The sequence below is a fragment of the Canis lupus genome, chromosome 3 (assembly GCF_048164855.1).
Source record: "Canis lupus baileyi chromosome 3, mCanLup2.hap1, whole genome shotgun sequence".
Classification (NCBI taxonomy): domain Eukaryota; kingdom Metazoa; phylum Chordata; class Mammalia; order Carnivora; family Canidae; genus Canis; species Canis lupus.
In genome coordinates, this window is record NC_132840.1 from 60393640 (window position 1) to 60415723 (window position 22084).

The 22084-nt window shown below is 42.1% G+C and overlaps 1 protein-coding gene, 1 long non-coding RNA gene and 1 pseudogene across 10 annotated transcripts in view; 2 read left to right on the forward strand and 1 right to left on the reverse strand.

Moving 5' to 3' along the window:
• Window positions 1-123: 123 nt before the first annotated feature.
• On the forward strand, window positions 124-2705 carry LOC140630857 (uncharacterized). Of its 2 annotated transcripts, none has more exons than XR_012028536.1 (3): window positions 124-758; window positions 974-1038; window positions 1865-2705. It is a non-coding gene; the product is annotated as an uncharacterized lncRNA (long non-coding RNA). The 2 variants fall into 2 exon arrangements; XR_012028535.1 differs by having other exon boundaries at window positions 124-737.
• Window positions 2706-9611: 6906 nt separating this feature from the next.
• On the reverse strand, window positions 9612-10741 carry LOC140630860 (non-selective voltage-gated ion channel VDAC1 pseudogene; annotated as a pseudogene).
• A 1237-nt stretch (window positions 10742-11978) lies between these two features.
• The window catches only part of DYNC2H1 (dynein cytoplasmic 2 heavy chain 1), a 341068-nt gene continuing 330962 nt past the window's right edge, over window positions 11979-22084 (forward strand). For all 8 annotated transcript variants that reach the window (XR_012028538.1, XM_072821767.1, XM_072821765.1 and 5 more), the window contains exons 1-6: window positions 11979-12288; window positions 14940-15110; window positions 15719-15854; window positions 17652-17770; window positions 18995-19139; window positions 20105-20337. Coding sequence is in view for 7 of the 8 variants with exons in the window: in XM_072821767.1 (XP_072677868.1) it covers window positions 12094-12288; window positions 14940-15110; window positions 15719-15854; window positions 17652-17770; window positions 18995-19139; window positions 20105-20337 (999 nt within the window). In the remaining variant the exon portion in view is untranslated. The remainder of the gene's footprint in view (window positions 12289-14939; window positions 15111-15718; window positions 15855-17651; window positions 17771-18994; window positions 19140-20104; window positions 20338-22084) is intronic.

Genomic DNA, 22084 nt, shown 5'->3' on the forward strand with positions numbered 1-22084 from the left:
TGGCCGTGTGCGCCCGGGCCGGGGGCGGGGGCGTGCGCGTGCGCGGCGGGGGCGGGGGCGGGGCGTGCGCGTGCGCGTGCGCGGCGGGGGCGCGGCGGGGGCGGGGCGGGGGCGTGGCCAGCGCTAGCCAGGTGGTCGGAGTGTCCTCGCGTTCCCCGCGGAGTTCCCCCCGCGCTGTGGGGACCTGGTGCTGTGCCGCCCGCGCCTGCCCGCCGCTCCCGGAGTGCTGGCTCCGCCCGCGGCTGGCCTGGCCTGAGCTGGCGACACGGCCCCTCCCAGAGCCTCCTGGGGGCCGTCTCCGCCGGCGGTGTCCCCTGGAAAGCCGGCGCCGGGGGCCTGCAGTCCGCGCCGCAGGTGTGCTGCTTCCTCGCGGGGTCCTGGGCCTCCTCGCGGGGTCCTGGGCCTCCTCCTCCTTGGGCTCGCTCTCTCGCGCTCTCTCGCCTTCCGCCCTCTCCGCCGCGGTCGTGCGGTGGTCGGTCAGAGCCTCGTGTCTTCCAGGTGCACCCGTGTTGTCGCAAGTGCTGGGGCTTCTCTTGTTTTGGGCTGAGTAATGTCGCGTTGTGATCCACACGTCTGTCGTTACCCACTCTCCTGCGGAGGGACGTCCACCTCGTTTGCAGGTCTGCCTGCTGTGAGCCATGCTCATGCCCGGGGTGCAGGTGTCTCGCCGACGCGGGGCTTCTTGTGACCCTGGGAACGCACAGGCCGGGACTGTGCGGCTCCGCTGTTTCACTGCTGTAAATGCGGTTTCCTTATGGGTTTGTTTTCTCTTTTTCTTAAAGATTTTATTTATTTGACGGAGATAGCGGGAGAGCGAGCAGGAGCAGGGGGAGGGGCAGAGGGAGAAGGAGGGGCAGACTCCCCGCTGGGTCGGGAGCCTCCTGTGGGACTTGATTCCAAGACCCTGAGATCATGACCTGAGCCCCCCGGGTCTCCCTCCTTATGATTCTTCATAACATCTCGTTTCCTCCAGCTGTAAGAGTGCAGTGTAGGAGACATAAGACATCTGTGTTAACGGACTGCTGACCTGACGTTACGGTAAGGCTTCTGGTGAGCGGCAACGTTTTCAGGACCCAAAGTTATAAGGAGATTTTCAGCTGAGCATGGGAGTGCTGCTGCTTCTAACACCCGTGTTATTCAAAGGTCAACTGTATTCCCACAAGTGTAATTTTGTGGGGATCCTCTGTATTTTTTTCCATGGTGGCTGCACCAGTTTACAACCCCTCCGACCGTGCTCGGCGATTGCCTTTCCTCTGCCCATGCGAGCACTTACTGTCCCACCTTTTTGACAAAGGCCGTTCTAACAAGCAGGTATAGGGTAATAAGTCACTGTGGTTTCAATATGCGTTTCCCTAACGACTAGTGACATAAAACATGTTTCCATGTACCTGTTGGCCCTTCATATATATTCAGAGAAATGTCTGTTCAGTCCCTTGCCCTTGTTTTAATTGGGCTGTTTCCTTGCTGTTGACCTGTAGGAGTTCTGTATGTGTCTTGGATATGAACCTCTTATCAGGCATATGGTTTGCATTTTTTTCTCCATACCGTATTTTCTCCATCCTTTCACTTTCTTGATAGTTTCTTTCCTTAGTAGGATGTAGGCCCACTTGTTTATTTTTTATCTTGTTGCTTATGCTTTCAGTGTTACAACCAAAAATAATCACAAAGACCATATCAAGGAGCTTTGTTCCTATGTTTTCCTCTAGGAGTTTCATGACCTCAGGTCTTGCGTTTAAGTCATTAATGAATTTTGAGTTAATTTTTGTGAGTGGTGTGAGATCAGGATCCAGTTTCATTCTTTTCCCCGTGAATATCCAGTTATCCCAGCACCATTTACTGAAAAGACTGTCTTTTCTCCATTAAGTGTTCTTTGAAGAGGAAGAAGAATGACTCCTCTTACACGTCAATGACAACTGCACCTTCTAAACCTAAGCAAGAAGAGCCCACCACACCTGCAGATCCGACTAGATAGGACCTCCCTTGTCTCTATGGAATTCCCTGGAAAGAAATAAGTGAAAGCCTGAGTCTATGTATGGGACTCACTCATTCAGTTTACTACCTACACAATACTTAACAATCACTTAAAATACACCAGGAACCGTGCTGGGTTTGGGGATATAAAAGGCAGGCATGACTCCTGTGTCCATGAATCTTACAGTCTGGAGGGGAGAATACATGGGGCATGTTTGCATTTACAAGAACTTTAGGAACACAGAATAGGGCCGTAATCTATGCTTATCAGTGATAGTAAAAAGATGATGGCTTCTGGAGTCATGGATACCATTTTCTTCACCGTCTTTGATGAGTACCTGCTGCCACCACCACACCTCTGTGGTCTAATGGAGCATTCCAATGACCCAGTGGGGGCATGCTGGTTGTATCCTCGCCTGTGAGCAGTATGTAAGGACTTACGTGGTTTTATTCTTTTCTGCTGCTCACACATGAGCAAAACATTAGTTTCCATTAAGAAGGGACCTACAATAGAGAAACAAAAGATGACAGTCTGTGGTTCTTTCTGTGTAGAGTTTAATGAGAATAATGAGAAGGAAGGGGAGGCAGGAAGGGTTTTCCTTGTAGTTTCAAATCCAAAGATGCTCAGTGACTTTAGGTAAGACACAACTTCCTTTATCCTTCAATTTATCCTACTGTTACATAGAATGATACAGAAAAAAAAAACCAACTACATAGGGCAGTAAGCAGAAGGACTGAGACTGAGCCATAACTCTGCCATTTACTCAACCTCCTGGTTACACACGCATCCCTTAGCTTTTGAAGGTAATAGAATGAAGTGATGAAAAAGATATTTTAAAATAGTTGCATCTGAATCAAGGCAGCCAAAAATGGTCCCCCAAATTGTGTTGATTTATATATTCTGTACACAGTTTTTCTTAACACCTTTTAAAATAGAGCACTTGCACTTGCCAGAAAAAGAAGCAACACAAAAATGATTTGTGGAATGCCACATACAGTTTTGGTCCTAGATCTACATAAATACTCTCCTTTCTATATATTATTGATTTTCAAAACAACCTTGCAGGTCAACATTTTATAAAATATTTCCATACACATAAAGCAGAAAGCTTTAAAGATGACAGTAGAAATGAGATGCTAGGACATGACTTTCTTTCAAAAAAGCCAACGACTCATGTTTGGGAAAAGCTCAGCAGTGCAGAACCATAACTCGTGCCATGGGCCCCTTAAATCCTAAAGCAGGATGCTAGGGCACGTCCACTGCAACCACTGAGATAGGGGGGAACAGAAAACATGATGGATCCCATGCTGGCTGTTAAAGTTTCTGCCCTGAAGTGACATATACCACTTCTGTTTAAGTCCTGTAGCTACCTGAATCTTGCAGAGAGAGACACCAAATAAAAGTAAATGCAACCTACAACAGCATGGTGTTGGAATGAAATTTTATTCAGGATCCAAGGAAGAATGAGTTTACACAGTTTTGAAAGGGCCGTAGAGAAAAGCAAAAGATTGATTTTTGCTTATTCCTCACCATGCAGATTGTTGTTGTTTTTTTTTTAATATCACAATGATATCTCTCAACATACATGTTCTAGTATTTTGCCACTCCCTGTCAAGAAATGGAATCTACTTGGGGTGCCTGGGTGGCTCAGTGGTTGAGTATCTGCCTTCAGCTTAGGTCATGATCCCAGGGTCCTGGGGTGGAGTCCCACATGCTCCCTGCTTAGTGGGGAGCCTGCTTCTACCTCTTCCTCTGCCCCCAGCTCATGCTTTCTCTTTCGCTCTCTATCTCAAATAAATGTATAAAATATTTTTAAAAATGGAGTCTACTTAATATAATCATTATTGGCTCATTAGCTGTGAGAAATGTACTATACTAGTGCTTGATGTTGATAATAGTGGAAACTGAGCGTGGGATATATGAGAACTTTCCATATTGTCACTGCCATTTTACTGTAAATCAGAAACTCTTCTAAAATAAAGTTTATTTTTAAAGAATCAAGGTGAGCAGAAATAAGATAAGAATTTAAAAAGTAGTAGAGTGCAGGCAGAAAGAGAATAATAACTCAAGAGAGCCATCGAGGTTGATGCCTTTAGGAAGGTCAGAATATATAGAATTCTGGATGTGGGATCACAGGTTGAAGACATTGTAGGCAAAAACAGCATTTCCAGTTTGAAACCCAACCAGGAAAATTAAGAGTCAGTGCTCAGGGGGTGCTGGGCTGGCAAAGCGGTAGAGAGTGGACTCTTGATCTCAGGGCTGTGAGTCTAGGCCCCATGCTGGGTGTTGAGATTACTTAAAAATAAAAGAGTAAGTGCTCAGGAGGGAAATAATATTAAACTGGACACCTGAGTGGCCCTCTGGTATATGAATGTATCTCCCAGATGAAGACAAGTAGTTCACAGAATTAAAATCACTGGCAGAGAGTGCGCTGTTTTTAATGCTTGCTGCAGAAAAGCGCTGTCTTTTTGGATGCATATTAGAGTAGACCAAAACCGAGTGCAAGAAGCTTGGGTTTAGTTCGGTATGTTCTCATGAGCATTTTTACAATCTTCAGTATGGATGAATATTGTGCCTCTTCCAACTTAGTACTGGGAAGATGGTATAGCGGAGATGATTTCTTAGAATGAGAATCACCAATAGACTAATGGATTTGCATTTTAAAATTCTGAAGCTGTAGAGAAGCCATCCGATCATGCAGTGACTCATGCAGTGACTCAGTTTCCCATCTGGATAATAAAACAACAGGATCTGCCTTATTGAGACATCACAGCACTGTTCTGTGGAAAAACTGAGAAAGTAAATATAAAGGTGCTAACAAAACTGCCAAAAGGTACATAATTGTGTATCCTTAGGGTGCACCCAACAAAAATCAAGTTCCACTAATCTAGAAAGGAGGCTTCCTTCAGGTGCTCCACAGAATCAGAGCAAGGAGGGACAGGAGGCCTGTAAAGGGAGCAAGATGCCCTGGTTCCCATTCCCACCCCAATTCTGGTAATGGGGCTTTCCTTTTCATATACTACACACTATACTGAGGTCAACAGCCCTGTCTTTGGTCTCAGAGATCTTAGCCGTGTTCTCAGCCATCAAAAATAGACTTGTCTCCATCGTGTCATTTGATTGGAACTCAGCAAACTATTGGGCACAGGTAGGCATCATCTCTTGGGAGAATGCATAGGTACTAGGTGGGTAGTTCCCAAAGGCCTTCACTATCCAGCACTGGAAAGATAAGTTCACATGAGTCTGCAGCAGAGGCAGTGATTCCTGCAAAGACAGTGGATGCTCTGCGTGTGGTCTCAGACGTATTCAGCAGCCACAGTGCTCCAGTCTCGGGCAGTGACCAACGACCATGCTGCTGCTTCTTGATGCTGAGTCTGCTCCTGTCCGTGTGTTGTTCATAGATCTACCCCCTCTCATCTGGTCTCATGAAACCCCTCTTCCAGGTCTGAGCCTTATCCATCTCTGGAATCTCTTTCTTGGTCTGGAGAACTTTCAACTGTATATGTAATCTGTGGGGCCCAGAGCAGAATGAAAATGCAGCATCCCTTGTTCAAAACTCCCTGAATGCTGGTAAGAGCCAACCACAAACCTGCCCAAGTACGAAGCTGTGTGCAGGCCCAGGGGGGCATCACTCAGTGCTGTGTGCTCATTATGACTCATCTTCTATCCCAGAGACACAGCAAGATCTTCCCATTGTCTTGGGCAGTCAGGAATTGCCATTGCAGTCTCCTGCATCAGGCTTTACTCTTTATCTCTCAGTCAGATTCAAAAACCTTTGGAGAGACTTGTATCATCTGGGGGATAGTGAAGCCACGAGATGGAAAAGGACTTGATGCCTGAACCAGCAGGTGGAAGACTGCCTGCCACATACCACGATCAATGGTCACATGAAGGATAAACACAATTCTGTAATGTTAAGCCATTGCAAGTTCCGGTTCATTTGTAACAGTTGCCATAACTTGACTGTGTTGTCAGGCGGGGCAGTGTATGGTAACATTACCACGGCAAAATCTCATTATCTTATAAAAAACTTATTTCTTGTTTATGATACACCATCAGGAACAAAGTGCTCATCATAGCCAGCTTCTCAGGGAGCTTGGCTGATAAAACTCCTGTCTTGACTTACGCTTCTGTGATCACAACACTTTGGGAAAGAACCATGGTAAATTATACACTGGTTTGTAAGGTGTCTGTGCATATGTGATATATCACTTCTTACATTTTAAAAAGTATCTCAGGTCAAATGGTCATACCTAAATTTAAAGAGAGCAAAGAACTGCAGTCTTACTATGTACCACAAAAGGGAAATCCAGACATATTTGGCAAATGAGAGCAATGACTACCATGTGAATGTAGATGTTGGTGTTTGGAAGAAGGATGCTGCCATACACAAATCCAAAATATGTTGTGCAGGACAGGTAGTCAGGCCGCAGGCAGCAAGGATGCGGATCAGCAGGCTGGTAGCTGGAGGGCTCCAGGGTACCTTGGCAACATTCCTAGTAAGTCTGCCCCCAGTGAGAAGTAGAAGGTAGACCTGGTGAGACCTGAACTCTACAGGAAATAGATGGAGCAGAATTGTATGTGTTGGATACAGTTATCTACCTTTAGCAAGATCTAGCAAAGAGGGGAGCTCAGGTGAAAACTGGTTGGCTTTTTGGAAGAGGTAGAAAGGGAGTAATGAATAATTCTACACATCATGGTCCCTCTAAAGTTAGAAAAGCTGACTGCTCATAGACCCTAGGAAATAAGAGATAAGACTGGAAAAAGTTTTAAGTGAAAAAGCACTAAAAATTCTCTCAGCTCAACAACAAAAATAAAAAGTGACACAATCTTTCTGCAAAGATCAGAGTAAGTAAGGGTTTTAACCTTGCCATCCCAATTTATTGTTGCAGAGAGCATCCAGAGAGCCATCCTTCGTTGAGAGAGGGGGCATGCAGATGAGGAAGCCAAGGGATAAATCATTTTTGAGAATTATATGTAGGAAAGAACTGTGGGATTCACCATACGGGAGCAGGAAAAACATATATCAGAAAGCCTCAGTTCTTAAAGTAACTGTTAAAGAAACCATGTGCCGGGATTAAAAAAAGACTTTGAGCCTTAAATCAAGCTAGCTCCCAGTGTCCTCAGCAGGCAGCCCGGTAACCCATCTTCCTGGTCTCCAGGCTGCTGGACTGTAAGCAGCCGCCTTGGAACCCGACGGCAAGGACTGCCCCACATGGAGGTCTTAGATGCCCTTCCCTTCTCCGCAAATGTTTGTTCATGGACTTCACAGCCCTGTTCCTGGCGAGAACACGAGACACAGTATGGGAATACCTTCCATTAGCTCCAGGGCATATGTTCCTCTGTGGTGTACAATTTCACATTTTGTATTGTTAGAATATCTTCAGTGGCCAAAGGTGTCAGGGTGACATGTGAGAAGCTTGGTCTCATTTCCTTTAAATCTGTTCTGAGCAATCCTCTTGAGTGAATGGATGCTACCAATTTGCTGATGCTCTAGCCTTATAGCAACAGGCTGTGATGTCAGAGGGTTATTTTATTGTAGAAGTTATCCAAAGAAAGTTGAGAGGCTGTAACGCAGAGAGCTCTGGCTTAGTTGCATGTTATCCAACACTCACTTCACATAAATATAAATGGAAATAGAAAAGATTCATACTAACAGTTTGTGTGAACATTTTTATTAATAGTTGCCATGGTGCGGAGAAGCTTTCCTTTCAGCACTTTATATCAGTGGTTATGTGTTTTTTAAAATAATATTACAGGGCATTCACTTACAAGTCTAAGCAAGACGATCTCCTGCGAATAAAGGTAAAACGAGGTCAGGCACATGATAGAGAAAGCAGCACTGAAGCATTTAAATAAATCATCATCATTCTAGAGGAAGATATTACCTATTACTTAGATGTTTTGAATTTTTTTTTTATAGTAGGAACCTTAAAGCACATAGGATTCTGTGCTGAGCTTGGAGCCAGACACGGGGTTCAATTTCGAGACCCTGAGATCAAGACCTGAGCAGAAACCAGGTGTTGACGCTTAACAGACTGAGCTACCCAGGAGCCTGGGAATTATAATTATCTTTATAAAAACATGTCACTCATGTTAATAAGTCATGGACTTATTGTTAAATAGGTGAATAAACATGTTTTAAGTCTCAATTTTCATGACTATGACAGTAAATATTGATAGAAATAATGCACAAAAAATCTTTTTGGAATCCTCAATAATTTTTTAAAGTATAAAGAAGTATAAAGTATATAAATGAGATATGCCAATATAGATCAAAATCAGGAAAACTTGGCTCAGAAAGGTTTTGTCTCATGTTGTACAGCTCATATTTTCTGTTTGCATGCCACTTGCTAGCCAACTACTAAAACATCCTACATTAAGTTAAAAAAACAAAACAAACAACACCTTACTACTGATATCAATTACACTATTGGTTAGAGTGGCTTAATTTACTGGAAAACCAGACCCACAGACATATGCTGTAACATGGCTCAAACATAAAAAAGGGTATTTCTTGCTTATTTAACAGTTGCTGACTTTATTCCACACTAAATCAGGAGACCTGCGTCCTACTCATTGATGGTTCTGTCATTTCTGGTTGCTTTGTATCCAGCTGGCAAAAGATTAAGGTACACTCACTTCTATAAACTCTCGCACACGTGACCTCTATTTCCATCTTACTTGTGAGAAGTAGTTAATGGCTACACATGGAGAGTAGCTGCTTCTTAGCTGTGGAAGGAGAGAATGGATATTGGTGGATAGCTGTCTGTCTACCACTGTGATATGGTGCCAAGAGATTAGCTTGGAACTGAATTTGGAGATCAACCGTGGTCTGATGACTAATCATCTCTGTGGTTTTTTTTTTTTTTATAACAAGTCCAATTTTTATTCCGACTGTTGTCACAACGTGATTACAGTCACAGAGACTCTTCCCAGCTTAGAGCTGGGACTCTTAGAAGCTATTTCATACTGTTGCAAGGGTAGAAAACCGCAACATGAGAGGGAATTAAGTCCTGAATTATTGGCTTCATCACATCCACCTTCTCCACCCCAAAATGGCACAAAAGAAACAGCTATCACGCCCTGCAGACTACTTTTGGTGTAAAAGAGGTGATGGAGTGGGTGGAAACAGGTCATGAAAATCTGTCGAAAAAAAAATCTTTTTTTTTAAAATTTTTATTTATTTGTGATAGTCACAGAGAGAGAGAGAGAATGAGGCAGAGACACAGGCAGAGGGAGAAGCAGGCTCCATGCACCGGGAGCCCGACGTGGGATTCGATCCCGGGTCTCCAGGATCCCGCCCTGGGCCAAAGGCAGGCGCCAAACCGCTGCGCCACCCAGGGATCCCAAAAAAATCTCTTTCAATGAGTTTGTACACACCATCAATGAGCCTCCTCTGCATTCGGGTAGAAAACCAAAGTTCAATTCTCAAGAAGTCATCATTTCATTCATTGACTCAATATCAATTAACAAAGTGCCTACAAATTATCAGCTTCCACTTGCAGTCATTTCTAGATAAAAAAGAAACCTGAACTCTCTAGGGGGGCCACCAAGGTCCCCCCAAGTCTACAGCTGAAAGGACTTTTCATGGAATTGGGTTTCTTCTGTACCTCTGAAAGGGTAACACTTCAAAGCTCAATCATCTTTAACCTGGAGGTCTAACATGATATTTAGCAATACTTGCATCCCAGACATACAACATTAAAAGGTACACTAATTTCTGAAGGTAGCTATGCTCAAAATACTTTAAAATTAAATGATTGTACAGTATCTATTTATGCCTGAAATTCCAGTCCTAGACCAAGCTTGTGGCCACCAGCATTGACAGTCTTGCCATCCAGCAGAGCTGATAACATCAGTTTGATACCTGGCTTTTGGTCTGAGTGTATCCTAAACCTATCAGGCTGGAGTTGTTCACTTTAGCCGAGAAGCAGGCGTCAGGGTCAATCTGATACTTGGCCACTATTCCAAAGCGAGTATTACTATTTCCTGCTGTCCAGGCCAGATTGACAGTGGTCTCTAACTTCTTGTTCACCTTCTGATAAATAGAGCCACCAAACTCTGTCCCGTCGTTTACGTTAGTATGGAGCTGGAATTCGTCGGTCTTGTAGCCAACCACAAAGTTGCTCTGGGTCACTCGGGACTTTGCAGTCTCAAAATTCACCTGGTAGCCAGCCAGCCAGCCCTCATAGCCCAGCACCAAAGCACCCCGGATGGAAGGACCAGCAATGTCAAAATCCATGTCACAGCCCAGGTTGATGTGCTCCCGCTTATACCCTGTCTTGATTTTAGCATTTTTCCCCCCTGTGTTTGGTGAGAAGGATGAATCAAAGGTCAGCTTCAGTCCACGTGCAAGCTGATCTTCCACAGTGATCTCTGTGCCTAGAGTGTTGTCAGTGTCCCGTTTCTCTGTGAACGTCAGACCATATTCAGTCCATCTGTACTTGGTTTCCAGACTGCCCGTCACTTTGGTGGTCTCAGTGTTGGCTGAACCCCAACTTGTAAATTCCAGTCCATTCTCAGATTTTGTTTTCAAGTCAAGTTTTATTAAGCCAAATCCATAACCCTTAGTGAAGACGTCCCTGGCAGATTTGCCAAGATCAGCATAGGTGGGAGGCACAGGCATCTTCTGCTCACGGGGGTGGCGGGCTCAGCGGCACCTACCGCGGAGGCTGCTGCGCGAGGAACCGAGCGCACCATCTCTGTGGTTTTGTGTATGAGATTTCCTTCTGAAGCCTCATGACTACAGAGCCCTCATATGTCTTCTTTCCATGCTAGGTCTAATTCTAGGTACACAGCTGGGATTCACAAAATTCCAATCCTTGTGGGGTTTATGTGTCAACTAGAGTTTCCATGTTTCCTGACTTCTTGTTTAAACTATATTCAAATACTCCAATGTCCTATCCTGTGGCAGTCCAAAGCCCGTTGAAGATTCCTACAAGTTCACGGGAGGCATTCATGTGATCTCATCTGCTTCCCAGACTCATGTTCCTACCTGTGTTGCCTTTCTATTTACCACGCTGCTGTGGATGACAGTTTCACTCATTTCCACCAGAACTCACCTAGACCAAGCATTTGGGCATTTGGTGAATTCAAGACTGTGCGAGGGGTCATAATGCTTACTGTAGAGCAAGAATCTCCGTCCATATTTAGCTGCCTTTGCTTTCAAAATCCTTTTGGATTCAAAATCCTTTTGGATTCAAAATCCTTTTGGTCTCCCCTGTCCTCTTGGGTTCTTGTTTGGATTTTTTTCCATCCAGTGGCCAGCATCCCGATTCATGGACTCCTCTCTCCCACCTGGTGGATTACTTCATGAGAATTTGAATTTTATAAGTCGCAGCAGTAGTGCTTTAGTTCCCACTCCGAAATCTTAGTCAAGAGGCAAAGCAGATTAAAAAGATCTTCTTTCCAATTATAAAGAATATAGTCTTATGAGGAAGGTGCATTACTTACGAGTGATTTGCATTACTGAATGCAAATTAAAAAAAAAAAAATCTATGTTTAAGCTCCTTGGAAGGAAGGCTCACAGCAGAGACCAGAGGTGCCTGGCCGACTACAGAACCTTTCTTGGGCAGGGCCTGCATTAATGGGCAGAGGGCAGCATGCAGCACAAGTTCTAGCAGCTGAGTTTTGAATCCAGAATATTAAAGGAGCGGCAGTTCACAGGGATGACACGGGGAGGAGAAGGACACGGCCCGACGTCATTCCTGTACTTCTTCGGTATGCGGTTGTGCTCGCTGTAACATAACCGGTATCACGGGCCATTTCACAAAGGTGTTCAGGTGATCCCGGGGAAGCACCGACCTCCAGTAACCGGTAGCAACCGAAGAGCAGGGTGGGAAGGGAAGCGCCGCAGAGGGGAGCGCGGGAGGAGCGAGCGCAGGAGCGCGGGGCTGAACGCCCGACCCTCCGCTCCGCCCCGGCCGCCCCGGCCGCCCCGCGGCCCCGGGGCCCCGCCCCCCGAGCCGTGCGTGCGCGTGTCCGAGCGCCGACGTCCACGGCGTGCGCGGCCACGCCGACGTCGGCTCCGTCGCCATAGCGACTGGCCCTGGCAACCCCGAAGCCGGGAGGCTGCGGAGCGCGGACTGAGGGCTGCGGGCGGAGGTCGCGGCGGCTCCATGGCGGGCGGCAGCGGGGACGTCCGGAAGGTGTTCATCTTCACCACCGCCCAGAACTACTTCGGGCTGGTGTCGGAGCCCTGGGACCAGCCGCTCACGTACAGCTGCCCTGAGGTCAACAACTTCCTGGACGACGGCAACCAGATGCTGCTCCGGGTGCAACGCGCCGACGCCGGCGTCTCCTTCTCCAACGCGGTACGGCCCCCGCGGGGACCTCCAGCCTGGGCTGGACCGCACAGCTCCCCCCCCCTCCCCGCTTGGGCTCCCCCCGGGGCAGGACTCCCTGGCCCCTCAGTCAGGCTCCCCTCCCTCGGGGCGGGACCAAGCGGCAGTTTACGTGGAGTGTGGCCCAGGCAAGCAGGGACGGGAAGGCTGCGGATTGCTGAAAATGTCTCTTGCGTTGGGTACTGAAGATGGAAGCTGTAGCCCTTCCGAGTTAGTGCTGTTATGTACTGTCATATACCACACTACAGACTCTTGTCGTGTTGGAAATGCTTCGTTGTGTTCTAGGCTCTGTAGATGTCTGACAGCATGATTTAATAAGCTAATAAATACTGGGTCTGGTACCGTATGAGGTGCTTGGGATAAAAGCCATGAACAGGTCAGAATTTGTCATCAAGGAGGAACATTCGAGTGCACAAAGATAGGCTAACACATGCACACAGATACATAAATGCAACAATTTGGGGGCATTGATAAGTGCTGTTAAGAGCGAAATAGAGAAATAGTATTGATGGGGATGGGGTGGGGAACTGCATTAAAATGGAGGGGGAAGGACTTCCTGTTTGTATTAGTGAGCTTTGGAGTAGGATTGGGATGATGTGTTGCAGGCAAACCTAATATTTGAAGGAAGAGTCTTTTAAGCAAAAGTACCCAGGCCCTGAGCCAGGTCTCACCTGGGTTTCAAAGGGCCAGGTAAAAACAATCTAGTGATTGCAGAAGTTTCCCTGGATGGCTGGAAACTGTGGAAGGTGACAGCATGGGCTGCTCATTTAGAACCTGGGACACCATTGAAATAGTTGAAATAGAACATCCATTGGTAAACTTAAGAGAGATGCAATCTGGCTTATGCTTTAGGAAAGAGGTTGGCAAACATTTTCTGTAATGGGCAGATAATATTTTAGGCTTTGTAGGCCATAAGGTCTCTGTAGAAGCTACAGCTCTGTGGTTGTAGTATGGAAGCAGTCCTAGATGATGTGCAAATGAATATTACTATGTTCTAAGGAAACTTTATATATAGACACTGATAATTGAATTTCATATAATTTTTGTCATGGAAAAAAAAATTTTTTTTAAAGGATTTTAGGTGGTCTCTACACCCAACGTGGGGCTCGAACCCACAATGCCCAGATCAAGAGTAGCAAGCTCTCCTAACTGAGCCAGCCAGGGGCTCCTGTTTTCATTTTTTTAAAAAACCTATTTTAGCTTGTGGGCTGTGCAGCTGGTTGTGGTAGGCTGATGCCTGATGGATCCCAGGAGGTGCTAGAGTTATTTTGCAACCTCAAAGGAGAACAGCTTTGTACTTTGAATTAAAAGCTACCAAAATTTTGTCAGTTGAGGGAAAATAGTATTTGCCATTGATAGAGAACCTGGCAGGAGATGTAGCTGGGACTGCTAGTTTTGTTTCCCTTTTCTCAAGAATGAGGAACAGCTGTAGCCAACTGAGCTTTGCGTTAGCTCTGACTTTGCTTAGGACAAAGCTCGCCATCCTGACTGATGCCAGGGAGCCTTAGCCAGTAACTGTGGTTACTCTTCTCAGTATAATGATGAAATGTATATTTTCTGAATTTTCTTTCTTTAGGTGGGAGGAAGAGAGTACAAGGGTATGTACTATTTAATGACTAAAGGGTGAATTTTTCAAATCTGTATATCTATAGCTTGTTATTCTTGCTTGTAATTGGAATAAAATGGTCATACTAGAGATAGAATTTTAATGTGTGCGAATGGGAGTTTGAGAAATGCAGCAATACCAAGTAAATGCCAGTTTCTCCTTTGTGCCTAAAAATGTAATGATTAGGGTAAGAGGAAAGTAGCATGGAATCTCACTCGTCTATAAAGTGTTTTCATGCATAGCAGTCAACTTGTTTGAAAGCTTTTTTAACACATATACTTATCTTCCTGGAAAAAGAAATGAGAACAACTGTGAAAATGTATATATAATGCAAAAACTTCTTTCCGGTAATACACTTTTCAGCTGATGAACTAATTGCTATGAACTGACCTATTTTAAACATGGTTGCTTTAGTGAATTCCAGTTTAGCTCATCTAGTTCCAACTTTAATCTAGTTATACAACTTAAATGAAAAAGTTTGATGCTCAGATACTTTAAGGAAAATTTTTTGATTCAGATAAAGATAAATTGAGAAGACAGACAACTTAAAGATTATTTTGGTAGCTTTGCGTTTACATATGACTTTAAAAGCACATTTTAAAACTCTGGTTTCAGGTAAGAGGGTAATTAATATCCTTGATACAGACTTTCTGGAACAGAGTGGAGACATATGCTACTAATCAGTGTGTTCCTGGGGCCCACAACTTAGTAGCATTATTGAATCTGGTGGGAGTGGAGTAGTTAGCAGTATCTGCCCACAATATTTATATAGTGCTTTCTGTTTATAAACCACTTGTCACAGTAGCTTTAGGATACAATCACATATAGGTGGGGATATATTTTAAAATCCAGATACTCCTAAAGAGCAGAGATAGATTGGTTGTAATATACTGTAATTATTTTAAAGTAAATATTTTTACCAAGGGATAAACATTACAGTGATAGAACAGTTTTCAGGAAACATTTCAAATACTTTTATAAAGGTAACATTAAAAATCATTTGTTTATCACTTAGATTGATTTTGCTGACACAAAAGATAAAGTGCTGGTGTTTTTCAAGCTGCGACCTGAAGTAATTACTGATAAGAATCTACATAGTAACATTCTTGTCTCATCTATGTTAGAATCACCTATAAATTCTCTTTACCAAGCAGTAAGGCAAGTATTTGCACCAGTGTTGTTAAAGGTAAGTGACTTAAAGTACCTGTATGGTCATTTGTTTTAAGCTAGGTATTTGTATAAATGTCTTTGTAAACATAAAGATATTTATTGTATTTGCTGTTAATATCATTAGTATTTTAGTTTTTAAAATATTATAAAGATTTATAGAAATTTTAAAGTTAGCTTTGTTGCCGAATAGAGAAATGGGAGAAAGATAAAAATGCAATCTGCATCAGCTCTTATGTTGCTATACAGTAAATGATTTTATAAAATTTTAACTGTTGAAAGGCCTTTTTTTTCTTCCTATGAGACAGAGGGCAGTGGCAGGCTTTGAGAGAGACAGGTGTATTTGGACTTATTTCTCTCAAGAGTATTTTAAGGAAGCCCATTTGATTGGAAAACTTTTTAAAAGATTTTATTTATTTGAGAGAGGAGGAGAGAGAGCATAAACAGGGGGAGTAGCAGAGGCGGAAGCAGACCCCCCCACTGAGCAGGGAGCCTATGGTAGGGCTTCATCCTAGGACCCTAGGATTATGACCTGAGCCAAAGGCAGACGCTTCACTGACTGAGCCACCCAAGCGCCCCAATTGGAAAACTTTTGATCAATGTTTGCTCTTATCTGTTTTTATTTAGGATCAGGAATGGAGCAGAAACTTTGATCCCAAACTTCAGAATCTTTTGAGTGAACTGGAAACTGGGTTGGGTATAGTTCTACGAAGATCAGACACTAACTCATCAAAACTGAAATTTAAGGAAGATGACACACGAGGTATAAAACCATAGCTTAAAGTCAAAACGATTTCTTATTAGTACATTAGTAAATTAATATATTTTTTCACAGATTTATTTCCACACTTTTGGATCTTCTCTGAGCTTGAACTTCTTTTAAATGAATAGATTTACATGGATTTTGAGAAGAGGAGAATATAATCTTTAACAATGTGCAATGTGTGGACATAGAAAATATAATTGCCTCTTATTTGCAGTAGTTATGTTCTGTAAACTGCCTGTGAATGCTGAATTAGTAAATACTGAGCCCTTGCTTTTAGAGAAAAAACCAGGTTAGGTTCCAGTGAGCCTCTGGCCATAACATTTTTGTCGGCCATTCAACATGTCACCTTATTTTATATGTTTCTGTTTAAAGACACTTTATTTAATATACATTGTTGATTAATTAACATAGGCCTCATGGCCTGCAGCGCTGTAACTCATGCCTGAATGGAACTTCCCTAACTCCAGTATTTTCTCTGTAAGTCACATCATAGTGTTTTGTCCTTGCAACATTGGACTTCACTATGCTTGGGGGCCATTTTAAACAGAGAAATGACCAATAAAAAGTACAAAAAATGAGAAAAACATCCAACTGAGTAGTTTACACAAAGGATATTTGTTCATAGTAGAAGATAGGAAACAAGGTAGTGTCGCTTTGTTCAGCCTTAGCTGGGGACGTATATATGTGGCAACTCAAATGTTTCATTGCTCTGTGCATGTCTGTGAAGGACCACAAAAGCATTGCAAGCATTGATTTTAGATTACAAATAAATGTTAGGAAATGGATGAATTCATAAATCGAGCATCCATGAATAATGAAGATTGATCCTGATTGTCTACTTTGCAAAGATAATTGAATTTTTAAAAAATGCATCTTATTTGAAGCTAATTATTTTATTGTAGATGTAAATATTATTCATATGAACAATTAATATGAAATGCATGACCTACACTAATCATTATTTTATAATGCTGGTTACAGTTTTATACTTGAATAGTAAATCAAATGCTTTCTGAATACCATAGACTCAGGAAGAATAGTGCACTTTTCCAGCATGTGACTAAGCAAATATATTTCCCAGTTCATTGGGAAATATAAAAGCAAATTGAGAAGTAAAATTACTTTAATTTGCTTTTACTTTAATATTAAATTGTGGGCATTTATTTATTTAAATATTTTATTTATTCATGAGAGACACAGAGAGGCAGAGAGACATAGGCAGAGGGAGAAACAGGCTCCTGTGGAAGCCTAATGTGGGACTCGATCCTAGGACTCTGGGATTACGCCCTGAGCCAAAGGCAAGTGCTCAACCACTGAGTCACCCAGGTGCCCCCAAATAGTGGGCATTTTTTTTTTTTTAATTTTTTTTTATTTATTTATGATAGTCACACACAGAGAGAGAGAGAGGCAGAGACACAGGCAGAGGGAGAAGCAGGCTCCATGCACCGGAAGCCTAACGTGGGATTCGATCCCGGGTCTCCAGGATCGCGCCCTGGGCCAAAGGCAGGCGCCAAACCGCTGTGCCACCCAGGGATCCCATAGTGGGCATTTATTGATTCACTTGTAATCATTTCTGATTTGGATGTTATTCACTAATATGACTGGTAATGGAAAGCCTTGTGTAGGAGAAGCAAGAAATTATAGACTGATGGTGTAGATATGGATGATTTACAAAAACATAGTGGGAAACCTACTGAGCCACAAACTTGGGAAGTATTAATTTGGTACTGTTAATTGTTCTGACTTTTCATTTTGAACTGATACTTCTTTTTTTTTTCCTTCTTACCTTTTCAGGTATTCTTACACCAAGTGATGAGTTCCAGTTTTGGGTAGAACAAGCTCATCGTGGAAATAAACAGATTAGTAAAGAAAGAGCCAATTATTTTAAAGAATTATTTGAAACAATTGCAAGAGTATGTGATTCTTATATAGTTATATGTCAGGCTTTTGATAATAAAATTACGTTAGGATTCAGTTTTCACTAGATTTGCCTTCGTTTTAAAATTATTACTTTTTGGTTGTAAACAAAATATATCCTTTTTATGTAGCAGGGTTTCCTTAAAGTGTGCATTTAACATGCGTACTACAACTTTCAAGAAAGATTTCAAGAAAGAAACTTTCAAGAAAGATTCTAATCTCTAGTAAATATTTTTCTCAAAAACATAATTACTTTTCTGCCCATAGATAGGGAAAAGCAAAAGGCTAATGTACTAACAGGTTTTTTTCAATGTGAGAGTAACAGGTTCTTTAGAAGGGATGTTCAGTTTATTCAAATGAGCATTTCGAAATAATCTGAAATATGAAAAGTCTTAGTTTTATGCTTGATTGATTTTTCTTTGAAATATTCCTAGAGATTAAATAAGTGACCATTTTAAGTATGGTTACAAAATGGTCTATTCTTTTCAAAATAAATAGTAATTTTATATTTGTTCCTAATATTTCTTTTTCTTTTCTTTTTTTTTTTTTTTAAAGATTTTATTTATTTATTCATAGAGACGCACACAGAGAGAGAGGCAGAGACACAGGCAGAGGGAGAATTAGGCTCCATGCGGAGAGTCTGACGTGGGACTCGATCCAGGGTCTCCAGGATCACGCCCTGGGCTGCAGGCGGCGCTAAACCGCTGCACCATGGGGGCTGCCCTGTTCCTAATATTTCAATATCATTTTAATGAAGTTTGAGATGGTTTTACACTTCTTTTTGTCGTAATGATGGAATGTAAAATAACAAAGCTTGAACTTTGATGGTGTTACTGGTAATATGCAGTGCAGTCCACAAGTTGACAACATTTGTGAACTACATTTGTGAACTACAGTGGGTAATGTCTGAATGGCATTAGGACTGCCTCCTTTCAGTAGCTGCAAGAAGTGAATCCAGACTTTAAGAAAAATAGGCCAAGGGAAAAATAAATCAATAGACTTTGCAATTCCTATTTTTTCTTCTGGCTTTCCTGAAATTTGTAAAGGAACTTGTAGGGTATTTGCGTAAAGATGTAACTCATCATCTGGTAGAAGGAAGAGGAGAAAGTGATATGGCGGGTTTTAGAACTGTAGCAGCCGAAAAATCTGGGAGCATGGTGACTGTGTTGCTGAAGATATGGTTATCATTATGTCTAAAAATGAATGCCTTTTGGTTTTAGGAATTTTATAACTTGGACAGTCTGTCCTTACCAGAAGTGGTTGACTTGGTGGAGACTACTCGGGATGTTGTAGATGATGTATGGAGACAAACGGAGCATGATCACTATCCCGAGTCACGGATGTTACATCTCTTAGATATCATAGGTACTGGTAAAGAAGAGAGCTTGTAAAACTTTGGAATCTGTCTTACTTTTGTTCTCTTGTTTTTCCTTCAAGCCCTTACTAAAAATGCTCCTCAGTGTAAGAATTGTTGTTCAGAGTATTGCTTAGAGCAAATTGTACAGGATTATTTAAATAGAAGTTTGTATATAGTTGGCTAATTTAAATCTTAGTCTCAAATTCTTTGACCATTAATGCAAGTTTACATAGATTTTTAGTCCCTATACATATACTAATTTAAACTTTATTTTGTAATGATTTCAAAAGTCTTTAATATGTATTGGTTTATTTGTTAGTATTTATTTATTATTTTATTATTTTTTTAAGATTTATTTATTTATGATAGAGAGAGAGAGAGGGGCAGAGGCACAGGGAGAGGGAGAAACAGGCTCCATGCCGGGAGCCTGATGCGGAACTCGATCCCGGGACTCCGGGATTGCGCCCTGGGCCAAAGGCAGGCGCTAAACCACTGAGCCACCCAGAGATCCCTATTTGTTAGTATTTAAATTGCATATACTTTTTGACCTAGAAAATACCATTCTTTTTATTATTCTCAGGAAATATTTGACAAGTACATAAGGTATATGTGTATTTATTTCAGCATCAGTTGTAGGGGTAGGAAACATAGCAGTTGAGAATGGGTTACATAATGCTACATCTATACACTAGGCACTGCAGCCTTTTGAAAAAAATTGTACATACTTCTACACTTGAAAGATGCACATGATATATTGAAAGATCCAAAAATACAGAGGAATGTGTGTGTGCATGTGTGTTTTGAAAAATATTTGTTTTTGCATCTAAGGATGTGCATATGGTATTTTATAGATCCTTAGTGTGCTAATTTATACATTAAGTTTTGTCATAGGCATGTATTCTATAATTAGTAAAAATTTTTTTTCATTAAAAAATTAATTTTTCATTACAAATTTTGCTTTCTGTTTTATTAGGTGGTTCATTTGGAAGATTTGTACAGAAAAAGTTGGGAACTTTGAATTTTTGGGGAGATCCTTATTATCTCGTGAAAGACAACCTGAAAGCTGGTATTTCAATTTGTGAACAGTGGGTGATTGTCTGTAATCACCTCACAGGTCAGGTGTGGCAGCGCTATGTTCCTCATCCATGGAAAAATGAGAAATACGTCCCCGAAACACTTGAGAAACTTGGCAAACGCCTTGAAGAGGTACCATTTGATCATTTGGGTCTTTGACGTGAAGTGTGAAGTAGGTCCTCACTTGTTTGTGAACATATTTTATGGTTAGTAAGCAGTGCACCCCTGAGAGATTGTTTTTGGGAGAGAAAAAGAATTAAAGTTCATGTGAGATAATTTAGGGCAGTCATGTGACGTACCCAGTGGGGAACAAGTAAGTACTGGTTCCCCCCTGCTTGCTTTCTCTTTGGCGTGTGGCTATTCACCCTGGAAGTTGTGAACTTCTGTTTTGTTCTTGTGAAAAAGATAAGCAGCCCACCTGTCCAGGTATGGACCCTCTCTGACATTTTCTTGGCTATCTTGAAATTGTTATGAAGCGGGGACAGCTTTTAGGGAGTACTCAGTGGAGATATTTGGAAGAGCTGTTTGATTTATGTAGGTTACACGTTTCAGGATAGAACTTAAATTTTTAGCTTTGAGGGACAGGCAAAATGAGGATTGCAATGATTACAAAGATGACTTTGACACTTTGTGCTTATAGTTCTTTGGGGTTTTTTTTAAAACCTTTTTCATTAAAAAAATTTTTAAAACCCTCACTGAAGTGAAACAGTATAACAAACATCAGTGTATCTGTCACTCGATTACAGCAGCCATTGGCATGACTCACTTCTGGTTCTGTCTTCGTCTCCCCTGCCTTCCCTCTTCTGGGAGTAGTTTTAAAGCCAAGCCAAGAAATTATATACTTATACCCTTAAAGCTTAACCACAGAACCACTGTCACACTCAACACCGACAGTACTTTGATAGTGTCATCCTGTATGGTGTAAGGTGTTCTAGAGTTGGTCTGCTCGAATTGCGTGCTTCCTGGGTGCTCTGTAATTCCTGTGCGTTACTGCTGGGGGCTGGCCTGTTGGTTTCCTGCGGCCAGTGCATTCACTGCTCTCTGCTCTCTCTCTGATGCTTGTTCTTCGGCGTGGTCTTAGTGATTTATCAGCCATTGATGATGGTGGGAATTGGGACTTAGTGATATTCCGGTTCTGTTTTTCTCTTTGCATTTCTTCGTGATTATGGAAGAACTTCTTGTCATCCGTGTCTTAGCTACCCTGAAATAACGTTTGTACAGGAATGGCAGCACACATCATTCCTGTTTCCTTTTATTTATTACTTTTTAGAACAACGAACAATCAGTTAGTGTCTTAGTAAGTTCCCTAGGCAGTTAATGGAATGTTTTTTGCTAGTATCATTACAAAGTTATGAGTTTTTATATTTAATGAGTTTCAATCTATTGTAGTTGTTACTGTCATCAGACTGTTCGTCTTTGAGCAGTGAGTGGCCATGTACGTTGGCTCTTGGGTTAGTTTTGTATGCATCCGGTATTTCTTCGATAACTTCCTTACTTTTAACCCCCCCCCCCCCCCCCCCCCCCCCGCCCAAAGGTACCAGTCCATCTTGGACATTTTCCTAGAATTAGTCCTTTCTCTCAAGAGCCTGGTTTTTCCAGTGGAAAATGGCATTTAGCAACAATAATCTGGTTGGGGAAAGTGCTAAATGTCATTTACTATTAATGTTTTTAAGCCTTCTCAGTAGACAGGTTGTTATATTGGTATTTTTGTTCTCTGAGAGAAAAATCAGTAGTTGATACTCCTCTTTCTAACTCAAATAGAAGTTCATAGTGTTTTTTAAGGTTTTTGATTACCTTTTAATTGTTGTTGGAAGTATTATTTAATTATTTGAATGTGTGAATGCCACACATTTATTTAAACTGTATAAAATTTTTTTAA